Source organism: Betta splendens, chromosome 8, assembly GCF_900634795.4.
Source record: "Betta splendens chromosome 8, fBetSpl5.4, whole genome shotgun sequence".
Lineage (NCBI taxonomy): Eukaryota > Metazoa > Chordata > Actinopteri > Anabantiformes > Osphronemidae > Betta > Betta splendens.
The window spans coordinates 5,001,775-5,019,513 of record NC_040888.2 but is presented as its reverse complement, the minus strand read 5'-3'; the positions used below and the strand labels follow the sequence as shown (position 1 = coordinate 5,019,513).

General features: G+C 40.5%; 2 protein-coding genes across 11 annotated transcripts in view; one reads left to right on the top strand and one right to left on the bottom strand.

Annotated features, from left to right (window-relative positions):
- The first annotated feature begins 485 nt into the window (after positions 1 to 485).
- On the top strand, positions 486 to 10,092 carry LOC114860023 (nuclear GTPase SLIP-GC-like). Of its 6 annotated transcripts, XM_029158233.3 has the most exons (23): positions 487 to 871; positions 971 to 1,060; positions 1,450 to 1,531; positions 1,657 to 1,769; positions 2,313 to 2,357; positions 3,039 to 3,072; positions 4,431 to 4,511; positions 4,810 to 4,903; positions 5,073 to 5,289; positions 5,412 to 5,603; positions 5,886 to 6,083; positions 6,212 to 6,387; positions 6,626 to 6,719; positions 6,796 to 6,898; positions 7,035 to 7,156; positions 7,417 to 7,590; positions 7,679 to 7,833; positions 8,184 to 8,295; positions 8,526 to 8,634; positions 8,722 to 8,855; positions 9,206 to 9,287; positions 9,388 to 9,468; positions 9,557 to 10,092. In XM_029158233.3, the coding sequence occupies exons 3-22, from the start codon at positions 1,459 to 1,461 to the stop codon at positions 9,462 to 9,464; spliced, it is 2,385 nt and encodes a 794-aa protein (XP_029014066.1). In that variant the 5' UTR covers positions 487 to 871; positions 971 to 1,060; positions 1,450 to 1,458; the 3' UTR covers positions 9,465 to 9,468; positions 9,557 to 10,092. The 6 variants fall into 6 exon arrangements, with proteins under 6 accessions (XP_055366968.1, XP_029014066.1, XP_055366966.1 ...); XM_055510993.1 differs by lacking the exon at positions 971 to 1,060 and having other exon boundaries at positions 486 to 871; XM_055510991.1 differs by having other exon boundaries at positions 487 to 1,060.
- A 128-nt stretch (positions 10,093 to 10,220) lies between these two features.
- LOC114860021 (centriolar coiled-coil protein of 110 kDa-like) overlaps positions 10,221 to 17,739 on the bottom strand; it is a 30,747-nt gene continuing 23,228 nt past the window's right edge. For 2 of the 5 annotated variants that reach the window (XM_055510986.1, XM_055510984.1), the window contains exons 2-14: positions 14,908 to 15,222; positions 14,218 to 14,364; positions 12,790 to 13,876; positions 12,559 to 12,680; positions 12,270 to 12,438; positions 12,088 to 12,197; positions 11,891 to 12,007; positions 11,704 to 11,805; positions 11,507 to 11,623; positions 11,350 to 11,423; positions 11,177 to 11,242; positions 11,032 to 11,091; positions 10,221 to 10,928 (exon numbers count right to left, since the gene is read on the bottom strand). In XM_055510986.1, the coding sequence (XP_055366961.1) occupies positions 10,853 to 10,928; positions 11,032 to 11,091; positions 11,177 to 11,242; positions 11,350 to 11,423; positions 11,507 to 11,623; positions 11,704 to 11,805; positions 11,891 to 12,007; positions 12,088 to 12,197; positions 12,270 to 12,438; positions 12,559 to 12,680; positions 12,790 to 13,876; positions 14,218 to 14,364; positions 14,908 to 15,081 (2,421 nt within the window). In that variant the 5' untranslated portion in view covers positions 15,082 to 15,222 and the 3' untranslated portion in view covers positions 10,221 to 10,852. Of the gene's footprint in view, positions 10,929 to 11,031; positions 11,092 to 11,176; positions 11,243 to 11,349; positions 11,424 to 11,506; positions 11,624 to 11,703; positions 11,806 to 11,890; positions 12,008 to 12,087; positions 12,198 to 12,269; positions 12,439 to 12,558; positions 12,681 to 12,789; positions 13,877 to 14,217; positions 14,365 to 14,907; positions 15,223 to 15,868; positions 16,069 to 17,739 lie in introns of those variants that run through there. The other 3 variants (XM_055510985.1, XM_029158228.3, XM_029158227.3) reach the window with 3 other exon arrangements.

Genomic DNA, 17,739 nt, shown 5'->3' with positions numbered 1-17,739 from the left:
CACCCATGATGCACAGGAAAAAACAGAATAATGTAAATTAAGTCACTTTGTGTAATCAAATTAAATGGAAATCAAATGTAAAGTCTATGTAGTTTGGGCTTAGCTGTTTCTGAGCATTTGTTTAGCAGATGTTCAGATCCCTTATATCTTGCCTTCATCCAGCTGATGGTCAAAGTTGTCAAGAGGAATCTGTTGGTGCCGACTGATCAATGAGCTCAGCAGGGTCCACGGAGAAAGGTGAAACATTTGTGATCTCCTTTACAATAGCTGCAGAAGTTTAAACTCCTCAGCCAAAGATGAGATGCAGCGCTGGAAAATGTGTGGCTGCGTTTGTGACAGGTGCCTTTGGCCAAGTTGCAGCTTGGTCCCAAAGGACGTGTGAATACAGTTTGCTTATCACTGCATTCTGTCCCTGAAGGCTTGTGTTCAGTGCATTCAGGTGCTGTGTTATGCCACTAAAAACATTGGGCATCTGTTTAGAGTTGTGTTTGTTGCCACAACCTCTTGGCTGCTCAGGAACTGTTGGAGGAGGAGCTAAAGGGTCTATTTAAACTGTTCCTGTGCTTCGTTCTGCAGAATAAAACATTTGTCTTTGTGACTTTGACACTTCCTGAAGGAGTTCCTTTAAGGAGATTTTGTCAATTTGTGTCATCACATACTATTGATACAGTAAATAGTGCATATGTACAGTAATGTGTAGTATGCTGTTACTTATTCTTCATTTTTACTTTTATTGCTGAGTATTGCGTTTAAATTTTAAACCGCTGCTGATTACTTGATTTTTTTCTACTTGAACTTTACTTCAGCATCTCATTATCATCTGAGGACTCTTTGAAGACTTGCTGTTACATTGTATTCATATCATTTATTGGTAATGTACACATTTGTATATTGTGCATATCTCAGAAGGTTTATAAAAATGTCCAAACTATATAGTTTTGCAAGATATGTTTGCTTTGAATTCATTTAGCAGAACCTTGTTGTTGGGCTGAAAGTAAAGTCTGCTAATTTTAGCACCAGAGAATTCAGCGTTTGTGCACTGAAGAGGTAACGTCAAACTGTAAGTACATTAATGCTACTCTATTACGGTGTATTCTTACTTCTACATTAAACACACATTGTGTAGACTATAGGGCTACGATTTCTGTTACCGGTTACTTAGGTTTAAATTTGCTGGTATTATGGTGCAGTCAGTGTGTCGTCAGCATAAAGCAGCCGCCTGAGATAAAAGATCAATCGGCAGCAGGAGGGAGTTTGCGTTTCAAGTCTTCACGACAGCATTTTATAATAAAAAACAAAGAAGACTGTAACCTACAAATTGAGTGTATGTAGCTTGGAAATACTACAGTGATACATGAGCACATGAGAAGAAAACACACGTGTCACAGATGTCATCCACAAACCATCTGCTTTAATGATTATGCTGCATATTATTTGTTGACCCTTTAGTTGCCGTCTATGGACATGGATGACTTTGTTCGTAACAAATTGACTGAATGGGGCTTCTGCAACTTGATAGAAAGATTTGAAGGTAAAGTATTTTTGGGTAGAGATGTAAAAACTGGCATATAAGACTTTCAGCACAAATAGTAGTGAAGACAAGATTTTGGAATTATAAACAGTGTAAACACATAAACACATATGTGTTAATTGCAGATGAAGGCATCGACAAGGAGGGTCTTTTGTGTCTTGAAAATCATCACATTGATAGCCTGATTCCGAAAGTAGGACAAAGTGCAAAATTCACAAAACGTCTCAAGTTTTTAAAGGTAAAGTTCTTTACTGTGAAGATTTCGTGCATAAGTACTGCCACATTGTCCTTAGTGTAGATGCATGTTATGTGCTGGGCAAACTAGAACTAGAGAGCTAGGCTGCTGAGGAAACAAACCCAGAGAAATGACCCAAATACAACAACCCACAAAAAATCTGTGGGAACTGAAATGAGTAAATTACAACACAAACAACGAAAAAGCACTGCTATTGCAGGCAAAAGGTACAGTAATTGTAACGAAAAAGCTAAATATGTAACACATACAAAACATGAGGCACACAGAAAAGCAGGAAACAGGGTAACATGAATAAATGAGCCAACAAGGAAACAATACAATCTAGGACCTTAAATACAACAGGGGACAATAATGAAACTCATTAGTAATATGACAACACTAGACAATAGCAGGCGCCACCAGGTGGACGAACGCTGAGCTGTTACAGTATGTGTAATTACAGGACAGGTATAAACAATTGTTTGATAACGGTATGTCAACATACAGTAGAAGATTCATGTTGTTCACATTTTATTTCATTTACAGGAGGAATCAAAAACAAATTGTCCAGAAGTAGAGGACGTTTCTAATGTAAGTTATTTGTACAATGCAAAAATATACAGTTCAATATTTATCTTGCATCCTCAAATTAGGTGCCTTTGCAAATCTTACAAGCTTTCAGATCAACCAACACACTGTACATATTTGCAATTTACCGTACTGAATGTATTGTCTCCAGCACATACTGTACTTTAACTGGGTAGTCTGGTTGGAGAGTCTATTGATTGCAAGTTCAGAGTTTACCAGCGTTTACAGATAAAACAGAGATTACCAAAGTTTGGTTTTAGAGTTGTTGTCACAATAACTTGACAGTCACAAAATAGAAAATCACTGAGAAATATAAAGACATTAGAGGCATCATTCCAACTCAAAAATTACAGGAGAATTGGAGGCCAAACACTTTACCTAATTGTTAAACAAAGCAAAGCTCAAAGGTTTTCCAGGAACAGGATGATCTGTATGTATTTTTCTGCATGTTTTTATTCTGTCATTCTTAGAGCAGATAATAATCCATAATCTGTTTTCTACATGCCAAGTTTTGTCCTGAATCATGCAGATTTCTCTAAATGTGCATACATAGATCTAATCGAATCAAACAGATTACAAACCGATGCCTAGAAACCATAGAACCCTCAGCTGAGGATGGGCAGGGTGGGATGGGTTTTATAGATGTTTAATCATGTGACCAACCACAGTGTGTTTTGTTCTCAGGCTGGACCATCCACCAGTGCCTCCAGTGAGAAAGGTGAGATGCAGTTGAAACCTTTTATGTTTTTAGAGGGGAACCTGCAGAAGTCCCCTAGAAAGTCTGCTTTTCCGTAGAAATGTTTCACCACCACGAAGTAGCTTCTTCAGGCTGAGGAAAGTTGGCTGAAGGTCACACATTATTCCTTTAGTGTGTCAGACTTGGGCAGGCGTCGGACCCACATGCACGGCACAGAAGCACGATGATGGTTAAGCACAGGTTTATTTGACAAGGCAGAGTCAGGCGGTCCAGGTCATACACAAGCAGGCTCAGTAAAGTAGTACAACTGGGGGCAGGCAATCTCTAGTCCGATATTCAGGCAGGGTTCGTTACACAGGCGGTCTCGGCAGAAGTACAGACAGGGATAAGGCAAACTCAAGGTCAGATAATCAGTCACAGGTCTCTCACCGGCAGCAGTACACACGAGGTTCAGGCAGGGAACAGTGGTCAAGGCGATCAGGGTCAAACACGAGAAACTATACTTGAGATGCTGGAAAGAGTACGGAAACTAACAATCTGGCAACTGGAGTCTGTGAGAGGTGGAGGCTATATACTGGTACTGATTACTGATTGGTAACAGGTGTGGATACTGGGAACCGGAGAGTGACGACTGAGTGAACAGGAAGTTAACAAAATAAAACAGGATGTGACAGATGGCGTGAAACATGACATAGTGAGGTTGTAACTCCCACCTGTGAATAATGTGGTTGTTATGTGAACATAAGGATAGAGCAGGGAGTAGCCCTCAACTACTTTCCATGGATGAACCTGACACCTGTTCAGGTATGGGTGAAGATCAAACCCCAAGAGGTGCAGGCTTTAACAGACCACATAAATGCAGTGGACAACAGGTGTCACCTAAACAGGAGACCCTGGGGTTGTGGTCAGCATTACTTCTTAAACAAATGCGCTAGATACAGTATGTTAGGACATAAACATGCCTTGAGTCTGGGCTTCAACGCCATATAAATGTTTTTCACGTGCATCAAACACAGATGTTAAATAAGATACAATAACAGATAGCATGTAGCGACACCTGCGTCACATATTTGTGGCTCTACTGCTGCGATACTTAACACAAAAAACGGCTACGGCTAAAATAAAAGCTAAGATCCTAAGGAACCTAAAGATATAGGTTCAGAGCTCCTCAGCTGTGTATAAGAGACTCAGGTCCTTTAACATCTGCAGCTCCATGCTGAGGATGTTCTATGAGACTGTGGTGGCCTTCCTTCCTTCTCTCTCTGCAAGATTTTACAATTATATTACAATTATATCACAGCTAGTAGAGTAACTCTACTAGCTGTGATATAATTGTAATATATACAAAGTCAAAAACACATTCTGCTTTTTAAAATAAGGAAACAGAGCCTTGGACCTTGATGGTGAATTGCAGCCACCATCTAAGAGGCAAAAACCTGGCTTCATAGGATCAAACTCAGGTATTTATGTGGCCCTCCAGCATGTAATGATTTGTTTATAAATAGTTTATTTGTTTAAATAGTTTTATTAGCCAAATAGAATACTTTCATAATTGACTAGTTTCGATTCAAATAAATAACAACAGCATAGGTTTTATTCATCCTAATGTTGTTATTAATGTCAGGTATTCGTAACATTATTGCATAACCCCTTCATTGGTAACTGAACCCTGATTATAGACCAGCAGGCATACTACATTATTGACAGTGTATAGTTTTTCTTGCATATATCTTGGTTTTAAGTGTTTTTACATTACAGAAGAAATCATACTTTCTTGTGGGAAAAGCATCATGAGTCAAGTCCATGGGAGACTGCGTTTGGATGAACACACAAAACTCAATGATTTCCTGAAGTTAGTGTTATATTCCTTCATTCCTGGTTGTTATAATCATTACTCAGCACAAACTAATTATAATTTGTAGACAGGTGCTTCGTTGTTTGACAGCAAGTAAATATTTTTCAGAAGAGTTGTGTAGAACATGTTTAAGCTTCATATTACATTCTGAATTTAAATTGTACAGGAGTAAAATTCGTGGATTGGAGACTGACAAAAGGGAGCTCATCGGTGTCTTTGGTAGAAGTGGAGCTGGAAAGAGCTCTCTGATAAACGCCGTCATTGAAGAGTTTAACCTTCTGCCCTCTGGAGATTTCAAAGCATGTACCTCCGTCATGATTAAAGTGGAGGCCAACATGCTCAATTTTAAGTATGAGGCAGAGATAGAGTTCATTTCAAAAGAGGTAAAATTACATGTTTACCTTTAATAGAAGCAGCATTAAAAGTAATTTTTGAAAAAGGTTGTTTTACAGTAAATTTAGTTTTTACAAATGCACCTGCAAACATGTTTGTGTTTGCATTTTAGGACTGGAAGGATGAACTTTGGTGTTTGTATAATAATGTAAGGGACGATCACGAAATTGAAGACAAGCTAACAGCATTGTATGGAGAAGAATGGAGAAATAAACCTCCCGTTGAAAACCTCCTGGACAACAAATATTTCAAAGAAATCCCAGAGTTTCTCATGGAGAAAAAGAAATTTTTGACATCTGAATCTGTATGTCAGAAATTTTAGAATTTAACTTCATAATACGCATACATGTTGTTTATATTGAATATCAGACAATCATTAATCATCAAAAAATTCAGAATTAGAATAAGGCTTGCACAACTCAAACATATCTTAACAATTTCAAATTGTAGTTAAATTCAAATTAGTTCAGTAGGTATTTAATTGATTTTATGGGGTTCAGATGGTTTTAAATGTGAAAATGTTTTGAATGTTCAGGTGAACAAAATTACCTTGAACTGCCCTTTTAAATTGCACTGTTTCTTGCAGGCTGCAGAACTGTCAGCAAAATTACTGAAATACACGATAAGTGAGTCCATTGATGAAGCAGAGAAGAGGTGGTACTGGCCCTTGGTGAAGTGTGTGACTGTCAGGGTGCCTAAAAATCCTCTTCTCCAGCACGTCACACTTGTGGACCTTCCTGGAAATGGGGACTGTAACAAGAGCAGAAACGAAATGTGGAAAGAGGTGATTTATTTTATTTTTATTGTATGATTTATTTTTGCTACTTCAGGTTTATTATACGACTATTTTATTTTATCTGCATTTTTTACAGTTCTATTAGTACTGAAAATGTATTTGTTACGTCCCTTCAGTTTGTTGGAAGTTGCTCCACTGTGTGGATTGTGACTGACATTAATCGAGCAGCATCAGAGGACAACGCCTGGGAGATCCTGGAAAGTGCCTGCAGCCTCATAGGAAACGGAGGCCAGTGTCAGCAGATTCACTTCATCTGCACCAAGTCTGATTATTCTGAAAAATTTGATAAGCTGTGAGTGGTTTTAGATTTCAAATATTGATAATGTCAATGAATCCTTGAAGTAATTTTTATAGAATTGTAATAATATGTTACATAAAATCGCAACAAAAACATTTCAAAAACAAAATTAACACAACAGATGAGCTTAATATGTCTTTACTTCAAGCACAATAATAATAATAATAATAATAATAATAATAATAATAATAATAATAATAATAATAATAATAATAATAATAATGTGTTACAGTTCAAGAGATGCAGTTCGTGGTCACATATTTAAAAGAAACATGAAAGCCAAGGATGAAGTACAGAAAAAATTCAACACACTGAACAATGTCAAGGTAGTTTATCTAGATTTACAGCAGCTACAACATCTGGGAAAGATGTTTACATGAAAACTCACCACTTTTGTTACAGAAACATTTCAATGATGGATGTTTCAAAGTGTTCACAGTGAGCTCCAAATTGTTTCGGAAAGAGAAGCAATCTAAACCCACTGTTCTACAGCTTGATGAAACTGGTCAGTAAAGCATAAAAAAGAGAACGTTTAGCTGAATTTATGTATTACTTCGTTTATAGTCTTTAAGATTTTAAGTAACACCTGGCCAAAGTCATTTAGGTACAGAAATATAAAAGTACGAACTTACTTTTTCCAGAAATACCCCAACTTCAGAAGTTTCTGCAAAATCTCAACGACTGTCACTCAGAAACATTAAACTTTGTTTCTGGAGCTTATGGGATTCTGTCATTGATGCAAGGAGCCCGCAGCAGAGACACGGTAGGTTCAAGTACTGACTTAGGTAGCTGCAAATTAAGTGCGACAATTACCATTAGACAAATATATTGGCTGAAATAATTAAAAGGTCAATTGAATTGTTTTCTTTGTAACTACACTTGTGTTACTTGAAATGGTAGCAAGTGCTTCACTGTAAAAAACAAATATTTAAAAAACACATTGATTTTTAGACATTTTGTCGATTGCTTTCAATTATATTGTATAATTATGTTGTATTGTTGAATAATTATATTTAATTACAGGCTGACAGCAAAACTGAGGTCTGCCTACGACTTGAAGAAAAGTTACAGCAGGAATTTCAGAAAATTGCAAAAACCATGAAAAAGACTTATAAGGATTTTGAAGAATGTCTGATTGACGGAGTTAGAAATTCAGAAAGTTCATGTGAAGAAACCTTACACAAGTTTTTATATCCAGTATGTATTTAAACAACAGTTACATTTGAACAACATTTGATTAATTCAGATGTCTCAAGATCTCCTGTTTTCTTCTTTTCCTCTAAAGAGACAAAAAGGCAGCGGTTTCCATAAAACATTATCGAGTGTCGTTGAGCGCAGTGGTGTCCACAAACCAAAGAAAGGAAAACTCATAAACCTCAATATGAAGTTAAGCTCAAAGCTGACTGACAGCATTGATGAGATATTCAGGAACACCTTCCCGTAAGACATTATGACAGTACTTAACAACTGAATTAACTCATAACTAATAATTAGAAACAGCAACAGCTCTCCCACTGTTGTTACCTTTTCTTCGATTGTCATTATGCCGCCCTCATTCCTCTGCATTTCTTTTGTTGGCAGAATTTGTTTTTAAATAACTAACAACATATAGAGTATTATGTTACAAAAAACAAATTTTGTAGTATTTCATAATCTTTCAGGAATAAAGGGAAAAAAAGGTGACTGACAGCAGTGATGAGACGTTCAGGAACACCTTTTCATAAGACATTATGACAAAACCTTAACATCTAAATTATCTTAAATGTTTGAAGTATTTTCTAATCTTTCAGGAATGAAGGAAAACCATTCAGTGAAGTCATCAACGCCTTTTCCCTGGACACAGAGAAGCTGATTGAAAAGTACAAAGCTGTTGAACTGCAAATGATATTTCTAAAGATAGAGGTAAAGTGTAAACAGTGGTAAACCTACTGATAAAAAACAAATCTATAGAGGTTTTCTTTTTTACTTAGTTACTAGTGCATTATTACATACACAATATAGCTGCTGACACATACTGTACATACCGTATCTGTGTCAAACAGTTCAGGAATTACCAGAGAAACATATCACCTGTTGCTTTTATTTTAGAAAAGTATATAATACATAATTGGGTTTGTCTAACTCTCTCATAGGAAGAAAGAATTAAGACAAGACTCACCAAAATTATTCGTGATCGAAAGAAAACAATCTACAGCAGCCTGACTGAGATGATCGAGGACACTATGCAAGATGGATATAAAAGTACTGTAACATATGTAACTTGACCTTATATTGATCACAAGTACTAAGTAAATCTATTTTTCATGAAACATTTTTGTTTTACTATAGAAGCAGCAGAATTTAGAGGAACACACAAACTATATAACATGAGGGAGACACTGAAGACACATTTACATGATTCAAAGAACACCATGTTTAAGAAGGCTAAACGCGTTATGTTACAGAACCTGCAGATGTTGATGGTTAGTCACATTTTATTATTAAAAACAAACATGTTGAGCCACACATGATTTTTATGACAACTTGGTCCATATTAACCAACCCTGGTACTAAAGCTACTTTCTGTCCTGCTTGTTTTCTCTACCCAGCTATTTATTACCTGGATCAAGTGTGAAGTAGTCATGATATAGTATAGCACATTATTAACAGTATAGTACAGCTTAATCTGTGTTTAAGAAATACTTATACTGTAGCTTGTCGCTATAGTAACATCCCTGCAGAGTGCTTCACAAATATGCACTCATTATTAATATCAGTAATAATAATTATTATAAGTAGTGAGACATGATGAGTGCTTTTTATTCTGAAATAGGAGGAGATCATGGAGACAGTGATGAAATCTCTAAATGAAGCAATCGAGCTGTCACTCAAGACAGATGATCACATTATTCCAGGTAATAAACAATGCATTAAAATCAATAACTACCATCTTTGGACAATTGACATGTTGAAATTTCTGTAATTAGTAAGGTACTTGTTAAATATTTTTGTTAGATTTTTCAGCAGAGCTTGATCAGATGAAGAAATATTACAAGCAACTGAAGAACAGCTCACATGAAGAATCTAACTAACTCAGTAAAACACATTAAAACATTTACTGTAATAATCTAATGCACTGGAAAAAAATATTTCACATAGTGACACAGTTTATCTCTGGTTTCAGGGTTGCTGAAAGAAGGAAGCAGCTGTAGACTAAACCTACTCAAAGTCAAACATGTGCCTTTATTTCCTGGTCTCAACCACTGTAACCAAATTATAATTTACTTTTATTTATGAGTAACGTTTTCTTATATTAGTTTATTTTTTGGCTACATGTTGTTTTTAGAGACGTTTGTTTTTTTTTACTTTTTCAATTTATGATTACAATACATTGCTTTTATCTTTTTTACTTTATTTTATGAAGATAGTGTAGGTTGATGAGATCAGTGTCTTAAACATCTGTAAATCATAGCTACGGTACATTATTCACAGATTTATTCATTGAAGTAATGTTAACTTTTTCTACTTCCTTTTATCCATATTTTCTCATAGTAGCTACCTTTATGTTTTTAAGAGTAGTTTTTAAGTAGTTTTATATATTTGCTTTACCCAGCATGTTTTTAATTGTTTTCATTTTGTCAACCTTTCAGTTTTTTTTTGTAATGTCTTCTTGTGACCTTCATATTAGTAGTGAAAGGGCCTAGTGTTTTACAAGATCCCAGTTAGGAATTTGGTTCAGTTCTTGTTATGAGTAAGTGAGTTATTGATTATAGAATGATGATTTTACACCACTACGAGATTTGCAGAGAAGATTCATGCGCCTTAAAAATCGCAAACTACATCAAGAGTCAGGATCATCCAAGTAATATTAGAATTTATTGTAGTCATAGAAACCATTTTGACATTTTAAATAAAAACATCAATTCCACTGACAATGTTTAAATTTACCAATTGTACCAATTCATGTTTAATATGTTTAAATAATATGTTTATGCTGTGCACCTCTATATGAGGCTACAAAAAAGTATCAGTGTGTAAACAAATACAATAGACTATTTCATTCCACAATATTTTTAGTAAGACACTCAAGTTTCTAAACTGAAGAACTGTAAACGTAGCACCATTAAATAAATAAAACATGAACTAAAAGCCCTTGAACAAAATATAAAATTAAAGCACTGGGTGTTTATGAACAGGTTAAAATGTTACAGCCACTTTGTTTTTAGGCACGGAAATAGTTTGAACTTCAGCTCTGATCTGTTTCTGTCTTCCTTTTACAAACAATGTAATGTCTTTCATCTACTAATCTGTTATGATATTGCAAAAATCTACAGCCATTCACATACTGGCAATGTGGTAGTTTATACAATCACTTGATGAAGGACAATCACACTCTTAGCAGCGATTATTGGAGTTTAACTGAAGCAAACTTTGTATTAACAGACCAAAGGTTCCACAGATCAGGGGATGTAGAGACGTGTTAACCGAGAGAATGCTGCTTCTTCAGGTTGTCAGAGCGCTTCACTCTCTCCTCTGGCGTCTTTCTGTACCAGCTCCTGTAAATAAAGCATGATGTCATCACTGTAACTACTGCTAATGTGGACCAAGTCCACCAAACTGGAAAGTTGTTCTCATCAATGGAATGAAACAATAAATCACCCTTGCCGGTTCAGCTGTGCTTGAACTGGAGAATTTTGGCCTTGACTGGGCTTCAGGACTCTAAAGAAAAGAAAAGATATATAATATAGAGCCACAACATAAAACATGGGCCAAAGTAAAGGATAAACCCTACGGTGTTTGGCACCTGTTGGTGGTGGGGCTCTTTGGCTTCTGCTGCATCTTCCTAGCCTGAGCTGGAGATTCACTGACCCTGTAATGTAAGTAATACAATATGAATTAGTTACAAACAGAATCACTGCTAAGCACTGATCATCAACATCAGCATCCACACCAGATCCCATATGAGGTTTGTCCTACTTCTTTTTCCTGTCCAGAGATCTCTGTGTAGCCGCAGACAGAACCGCTCTCTCCTTGGGGCACTTGGTTTTCTCCTGTAGGAACAAAACACGATTTGGTGTTTTGCTTTTCTAATAACTGATAAAATGTGGTTCATTAATGGCTGATATCAGGTTACCATGTCTCGTAACTTCCTTTCTGCACGGAGCTCCCGGTCCTGCTGCAGTAAAGACAGTCGGTCCCTCAGAGGCATTTCAAAGAAGATGTCATGGACGTCGTAAAGGGCTGCGCGAAGCTGAGGGACAAAATATACACAAATGAGACAGTCGAACCCCTGGATTTCAGTCTATAAACTACTGTACAGTACGTTAATACCTGGGCTCCAACTCTCTCCTGCAAAGACTGATCTTGTGCTGAGTAGCTGCATTTCTTCTGCGATGCTTCAATCTGGAACGAGCGGATGAATTCCTGCGTGTCCTAAAGAATCACATAGAAACAACACACCTTAGCTGGGCATTCTGACTAATTGTGCACCTTTCATAGTGTATAAGTGTGAGCTCACCCCAACAGTCTGCCGCAGCTGTTTGACCTTGTCTGTTTTGAGAAGTCTGCGAGTGAGGAAGCCGCGGACGAGGGCTCCGATTCGGGACAGCGCCCTGTGCTGTTCTGCTGTTAGAACCTGGAAATGAGAGATTGAGGAACAAATGTCCGTCTGTACGAGCACACGCAGTCACACACATTGTCCTGCTCGTCACCTACCTGACTCAGCCTTGCTCGAGGTTTGCCAGCTGCTCTAGAGGGTCCCCACAGATAGACGGGAGGCTGGACAGAGGGTGAGGACCCGCTGGGGGAGACAGGACTGCTGAACCCTGGAGGGACAGTAAGGTGGTTCTAATGATGCAAACATCAGCAGCAGTAACACGTGCACAGTGGAGCGATACCTATACTGTGTCCAGGTGATGGCGTGTGGGCGGGGCTTAGCCTCGGGCAGGAAGGGCTCATGAGCGGACAGCTGTCAGTCACGAACGTATGATTCCAGTCACAGGCGTCTGCACTTAAGGGCCGTGCGCATCTCTTCCCTTTCAGTCTTCTCTCTGTCTCCTCAAGCTCCTAAACACATGCATACGAGCACATCATATTTTTGCACCTAAACTAGGTTTTGCTGTTGCTTTTCTTGGATATTTAACTGAAAATCACTGAAGAAACCCTGCTGTGATTCTGTGTGCTGACCAGGCGGAGGCGCTGTTGCTCCTTCTCCTGCTCAGCGAGCAGCAGAGACATCTGCAACGCGTGCTCCTCCTCCAGACGCCTTTGCATGTCCTCCGGAGCCTGTGCTCTCCTCTGGGTCTCCTCTGCTCATTGTGCAAACACACACACATGTGAAAATCACTCACTCATTCTTTTCAAAATACAGTATAAATCAATGCAATGCTCAGTGGAGAAGTGAAGAGAAAGACCCACCTGTCTTGCCCGTCTGTGCATCAGTAGCTTTTACTGAGATCCTCCCATTCTTCAGTCCTTGAAGATCATCGGGCCTCATCATGACTGGGACCTGCGTCGAGTCAGGAGACACGCGGGGCCTCGTCAGAGACGCTAAGGGATTCTCCACCTCGTAGGACTGGTTCAAGGCGGCGGCCGGAGTCCGTCGAGCGGGCGCCGCCCACGTGACCCCCGCCATGAAGCGAGGGATCCTTTCCTGGCTGCGGTCGATGTGCTCGGCTCCAGGCTTGAAGCTGTGCAGCTGGTCGTCCAGGGTGTGGCAGCGCCGGCGGAACCCTGCGGCCAGATGGTCACGGGGTCCCACTGAGCCCAGGACCGAGGCACTGACGGGTCCATAGGCTTCATGCTCTGGAGTGGTACCACAGTGACTGGATGGACCCCCCACGGAGCACCGCTGGCCGGGGGAATGTGTGGCTCCCCGGTCTGACGCGGCAGCACCTTCCCCGGACCTCCCCGGGCTCCGGGGGATCGGGTCTGCTGCGCCGATGGGGAATGAAATGTGGATGTTGCCTGTAGAAACTGGGCGTGGCCTGCGTTTCTGTGCTCGGGGGCTGATGCTGGACTGTGGACTGGGGAGACGAGCGTAACGCTCAGGCGGAGCGGGCGAGAGGCAGCCGGACGCTCGGGGACTGGGCTCGTGCAGGGGCTGAGCTGGGCCAACAGGACTATGGTGCAGGCTGAAGCCAAACTCCACTCCGGCGTCAGCTGTGGGACTGTTCTCCTTGTCGGAGGCGGCGTCAGGCGGGGGGGTCCCAACGTTTGAGCGCTGCTGACTCTGCTCTCTCTTCACATACTCTCGTGATCTCTTGAGCAGGCTGTCCAAGCTAATGTCCTCCTCCTCCTCCTCCTCCTCCTCCTCCTCCTCCTCCTGCTCCAGCTTCACCTCCTTAGTGGTGTCGGTGAGCGGAGAGGCCGGTCGGTCATTTGTCTGAAGCTCAAACCCGGAGCCTCTGGTAAGTTCAGGTGAGTCCGTAACCAGGGTGTAGCCTGTGACTGCTGCAGCTTTAGGAACCAGCAGCTGGTCTGTCTCTTCACTTTCTGTATGCGCCTGTGCAGAGAGGATAGGAAATGATGATGATGATGATGATGATGATGATGATGAATTATTTAATCATTACTTAAAATCACATTGTTTGCCTTTTGTCCAATTCACTGATCCCTTCTTTACAGTAAGCGGCTACTGTTTCATTGGATGCTGACGGTCACTGGGTAAAAATACCCCAGGCTTCTGGAGAAACTGTTTAGTTTGCAACTTGTGTTCAAGGCTGCAAGTGTCACTGGATTGAATTACTGAGCTACGCCGTGAGTCTGACACACCGGCCGATTTCATATCTGTTGATTTTAGGTCACTGTGCACAGACACGGGTGAAGCTGCATCATATTACTCACTGATTCTACAAAACTGGCCTGAGCTTGATCCAGTATGTACAGAGCCTGGGCCAGAATCTTGCTTCGCTGCTTGTTCTTCCTGTCCGACTCCAGCTGGACCGCCCTCCGCCTGTAGTCACACATCTCTGCGCGCTGCTCAGTGCTCAGCTGAAAAAACAAGACAATACAAGATTTCAAATACAAGACACTGAAGCTGAAGATGGCTTGAGATCTGTTCATGATTGCTCATTTATTCCCTCGTCCGCTTGGCTGTTTCAGAAACTAAATCTGTCAGCAGTCAGCAGCAGATGGATTCTCCTGACTAACATCAAACATCCTGTGAGCTCCTCATCATCAATTATGTCCCATCCTCTTCCTCTGCCAACTGCTGATACAACTCTAGCACCGGAGCTCTGCTCGTTTCCATAATTCCTACAGTACCTGAACACATCTTCACCTGTGTTACTGTGTGTCATAACTCATTTGATACATTGTTACTGTAACTGAAAGATTAAGGCAGTGTTATTATGCAGAACAGAGCGATACAGATACATAAAGGAAGTTCCCTATTTGTGGGAACTGTAGCAACCACAGTATATATAAACATCCGTGTGTTCTGTGTACACTTAGTGATTAAACCATAATTACTTTAGCTGCATCCCGTGTCCTTTATTAAGCAAAGAGCCTGATTCTTGTTCATTTCCTCCTTACCAGAGGGGAAAGCACGGCTCGCCCGTGGACGCGGATGAGCGAGCCAGCCTTAAGGGAACACGGTGGCTCACATGTCCCCTTCTTGTATTTCCTCTTGTTCTGCAGCGCGGCCAAACTCCGCAGGCAGAACTCCTCGTAGCTTTCCATCTCTGGACGCCCATACACCCACTGCATACCCACGAGTGGGAAACGCACACCATGTGGCCTCGTCGCCCAGCTGTTGGACCGGACAGAGAGCGTGGCGTCAGGCGGGTGTCCACCGGTCAGAGGACGCGCAGGCTCGGGCCGCGCGGGGCGTGGATCGCTGCAGGAAACCTGTAGTCATCAACAGAAAAGCAGGATGAGTCCACAACAAAGAGGGCTTGTGCGTCTGCCTTCAGTGCCTGTCACACTCATCACATTCCAGCCATTCCTCCCTTATCAGACCGTGCTGCTGACTCCCATTTCCGTGTCTTATTGAAGTGGCTGAAATCGCGTTGCCGTTCATTTGTCTATTTGAGAAACGTCTGTGCGTGAGCGGCTCGTGCAGACCTCCAGGTGACGCGCCGCAGGGCGTCAGCCCGAGCGCCAAGCTGGTTTTACGGAGGTGAAATTAAACCCAAGCAACGATATCAGGCGCGTATGAGCGACGCCCTCTGTTATAACGAGTATGCCTCGGTCACGTTCAACCAACTGATCCCGGTGCCCTCGCACAAACGCCTCAATAACCCAGAGGGCTTCACTCGCCAGCCCATAATTAACATTACAGCAGCTGATGGCCACTGATTCATGTCATGGCTCTCGCTCAGCGGCGGTGGCTGTTTTCCCCTCACCGCTTTGTGTCGGCTACTGTGGAGGATGCACGATCTACAGTCTACATCTAAAAGCATCATTTAATCACAGTCGGAGATTTTAATGCAGATGTGCCCTCGCAGCAGATTGACAGTGAAGCCCTGCCCGTGACTCGCTGGAACGTTCTTACCTTCAGAATAGAGAGACAGTCCGACAAATGCTGCCGACAGTCAGTGAAGCGGCCGCTGTGACACGAACCCGACGCTCATTTCAACCTCGGGAGTCCACATGGATGTATTTGGCTGCCAAATCATCATCATTTGTGACTCTTCCGGGCTCCAACAGCGCCTCCTAGCAACAGCGCCTCCTAGCAACAGCTCGCGGGCCACGTTCCAATATGAATAACGTTACCTGTTCACGTTTCCTTCCTATGAGGATCGATAATTAGCGTTGTCGTTCACGCGCGCATAAGTTAATTATATAAACGGTGCTTGTTATTTGTGAGCTTTTGTCTATCGACAACGGAAGGCGTCGGTCAGCAGGACCGGACAAGTAAATAAACCTCAGAGGAAAGTAAAGACAATCCCTAATTAGAATTTAACCTCGGTCGAGCGATTACACCTGATAAGCGTGAGATCCAAAGCTGCTGAGCACAGTGTGGGGAAACTAAAGTTTGCTTCCGGCTTGATTTGTGTTACTTTCATTGACATACTGCCCTGGAAGTGTTTTCATTTCACACACTCAGAGGCATTTTTGGATAAATGGAAGAACAAAAGTGGCTGTTACTTTGATATTATTCCTTTTTGATCTTTAAATTATTATTTTATTTTTCCCCAATTTTGCAAATAATAAGCCACTTGTGCTTAAACAATTTATTCACCTAAACATACAACCAAATAATGTTTTTGATTTTTATATTGTGTATTGTATTATATTGTGTAAGCAGTGAGAAAGTATCTTCAGGAGGTCAACTGAGTCTTTATTTACCAATCTTTAGTTTATAGTCTTAACTTAATTTGTATTGTTTGTGTTAATTGGACTAAAACATCAGCAGTTACACATACGCTTAACTAAGGTTAAATGGTAAACGGTAAATGAGATTCTATATATCTACAGTATAAGTGTGTGTTTGCCTTGTGTGATAAACACAATGAGAGAGTCTGTAGCCACACTGACGAGGCCATTAGGATGACGTGCCATTGGGTCATTAAAATTTTACACACTAATAAGTCAAGCAGCTTAAGTGGCAATTTGCTGCATGTGTCTAACCCTGTAAAACAAAGTACAAATAATATCATGACTGATGAAACCCCAAAGGTGCTGTTGTGACAACTGGGCCTGTTTATAATTTTCATGGACCAGTCATTTTGACTGATTAAATCACTTTGGCGGAATGAATATACCGATGTCTTCAGCCTGTAGAGGAATAAACAACACATGATTCAAACATTAACAGTTTAGTATTCAGTGTGTGTATACAGCATATGCACACTGTGCGCTGACAGTTCACTGGCACAGGCTCATATTTCCTGTCACATAATGTGGCCATGCGTCCGCATGCGAGACACTTGCTGTCATTCCACGAATGACAGGTGTCGAGTTTTTCAGGTTTTCTTGTGAACTGTTGTTCTAAAGCACAGTGATATCATGTTAGACCCACCTGTTAGGTTACTGCATTGGATGTATCAGCAAAAATAAAACTTTTGTTTAAAACTTTGCAATATGTTAGTAATTCCATAAAATAAACATGGTTAGTGACAGCTACATTTTGAGGTCATGCACCAGCAGCCCAGACTCAACCACCTCCCTACATTAGATATATATATACATATACATAAAAATGGAACAAACAAAACAATAACAAAAGCAGTACTAGCAATTTAAGTCAAATTTATTAAATTAATTTGTAGTTTGTTCTGTTCTTCTGTTTATTTTCTTTAAGACTGAACGCCGTGATATATTTTTTTAATAATCATTAGTTCTCATGAAGAAATATACGAAATAGGTTACAACCGTGATTAATAATAGTGGTGTTTTATCCGTTTGTTGCTGTTCTAGCCA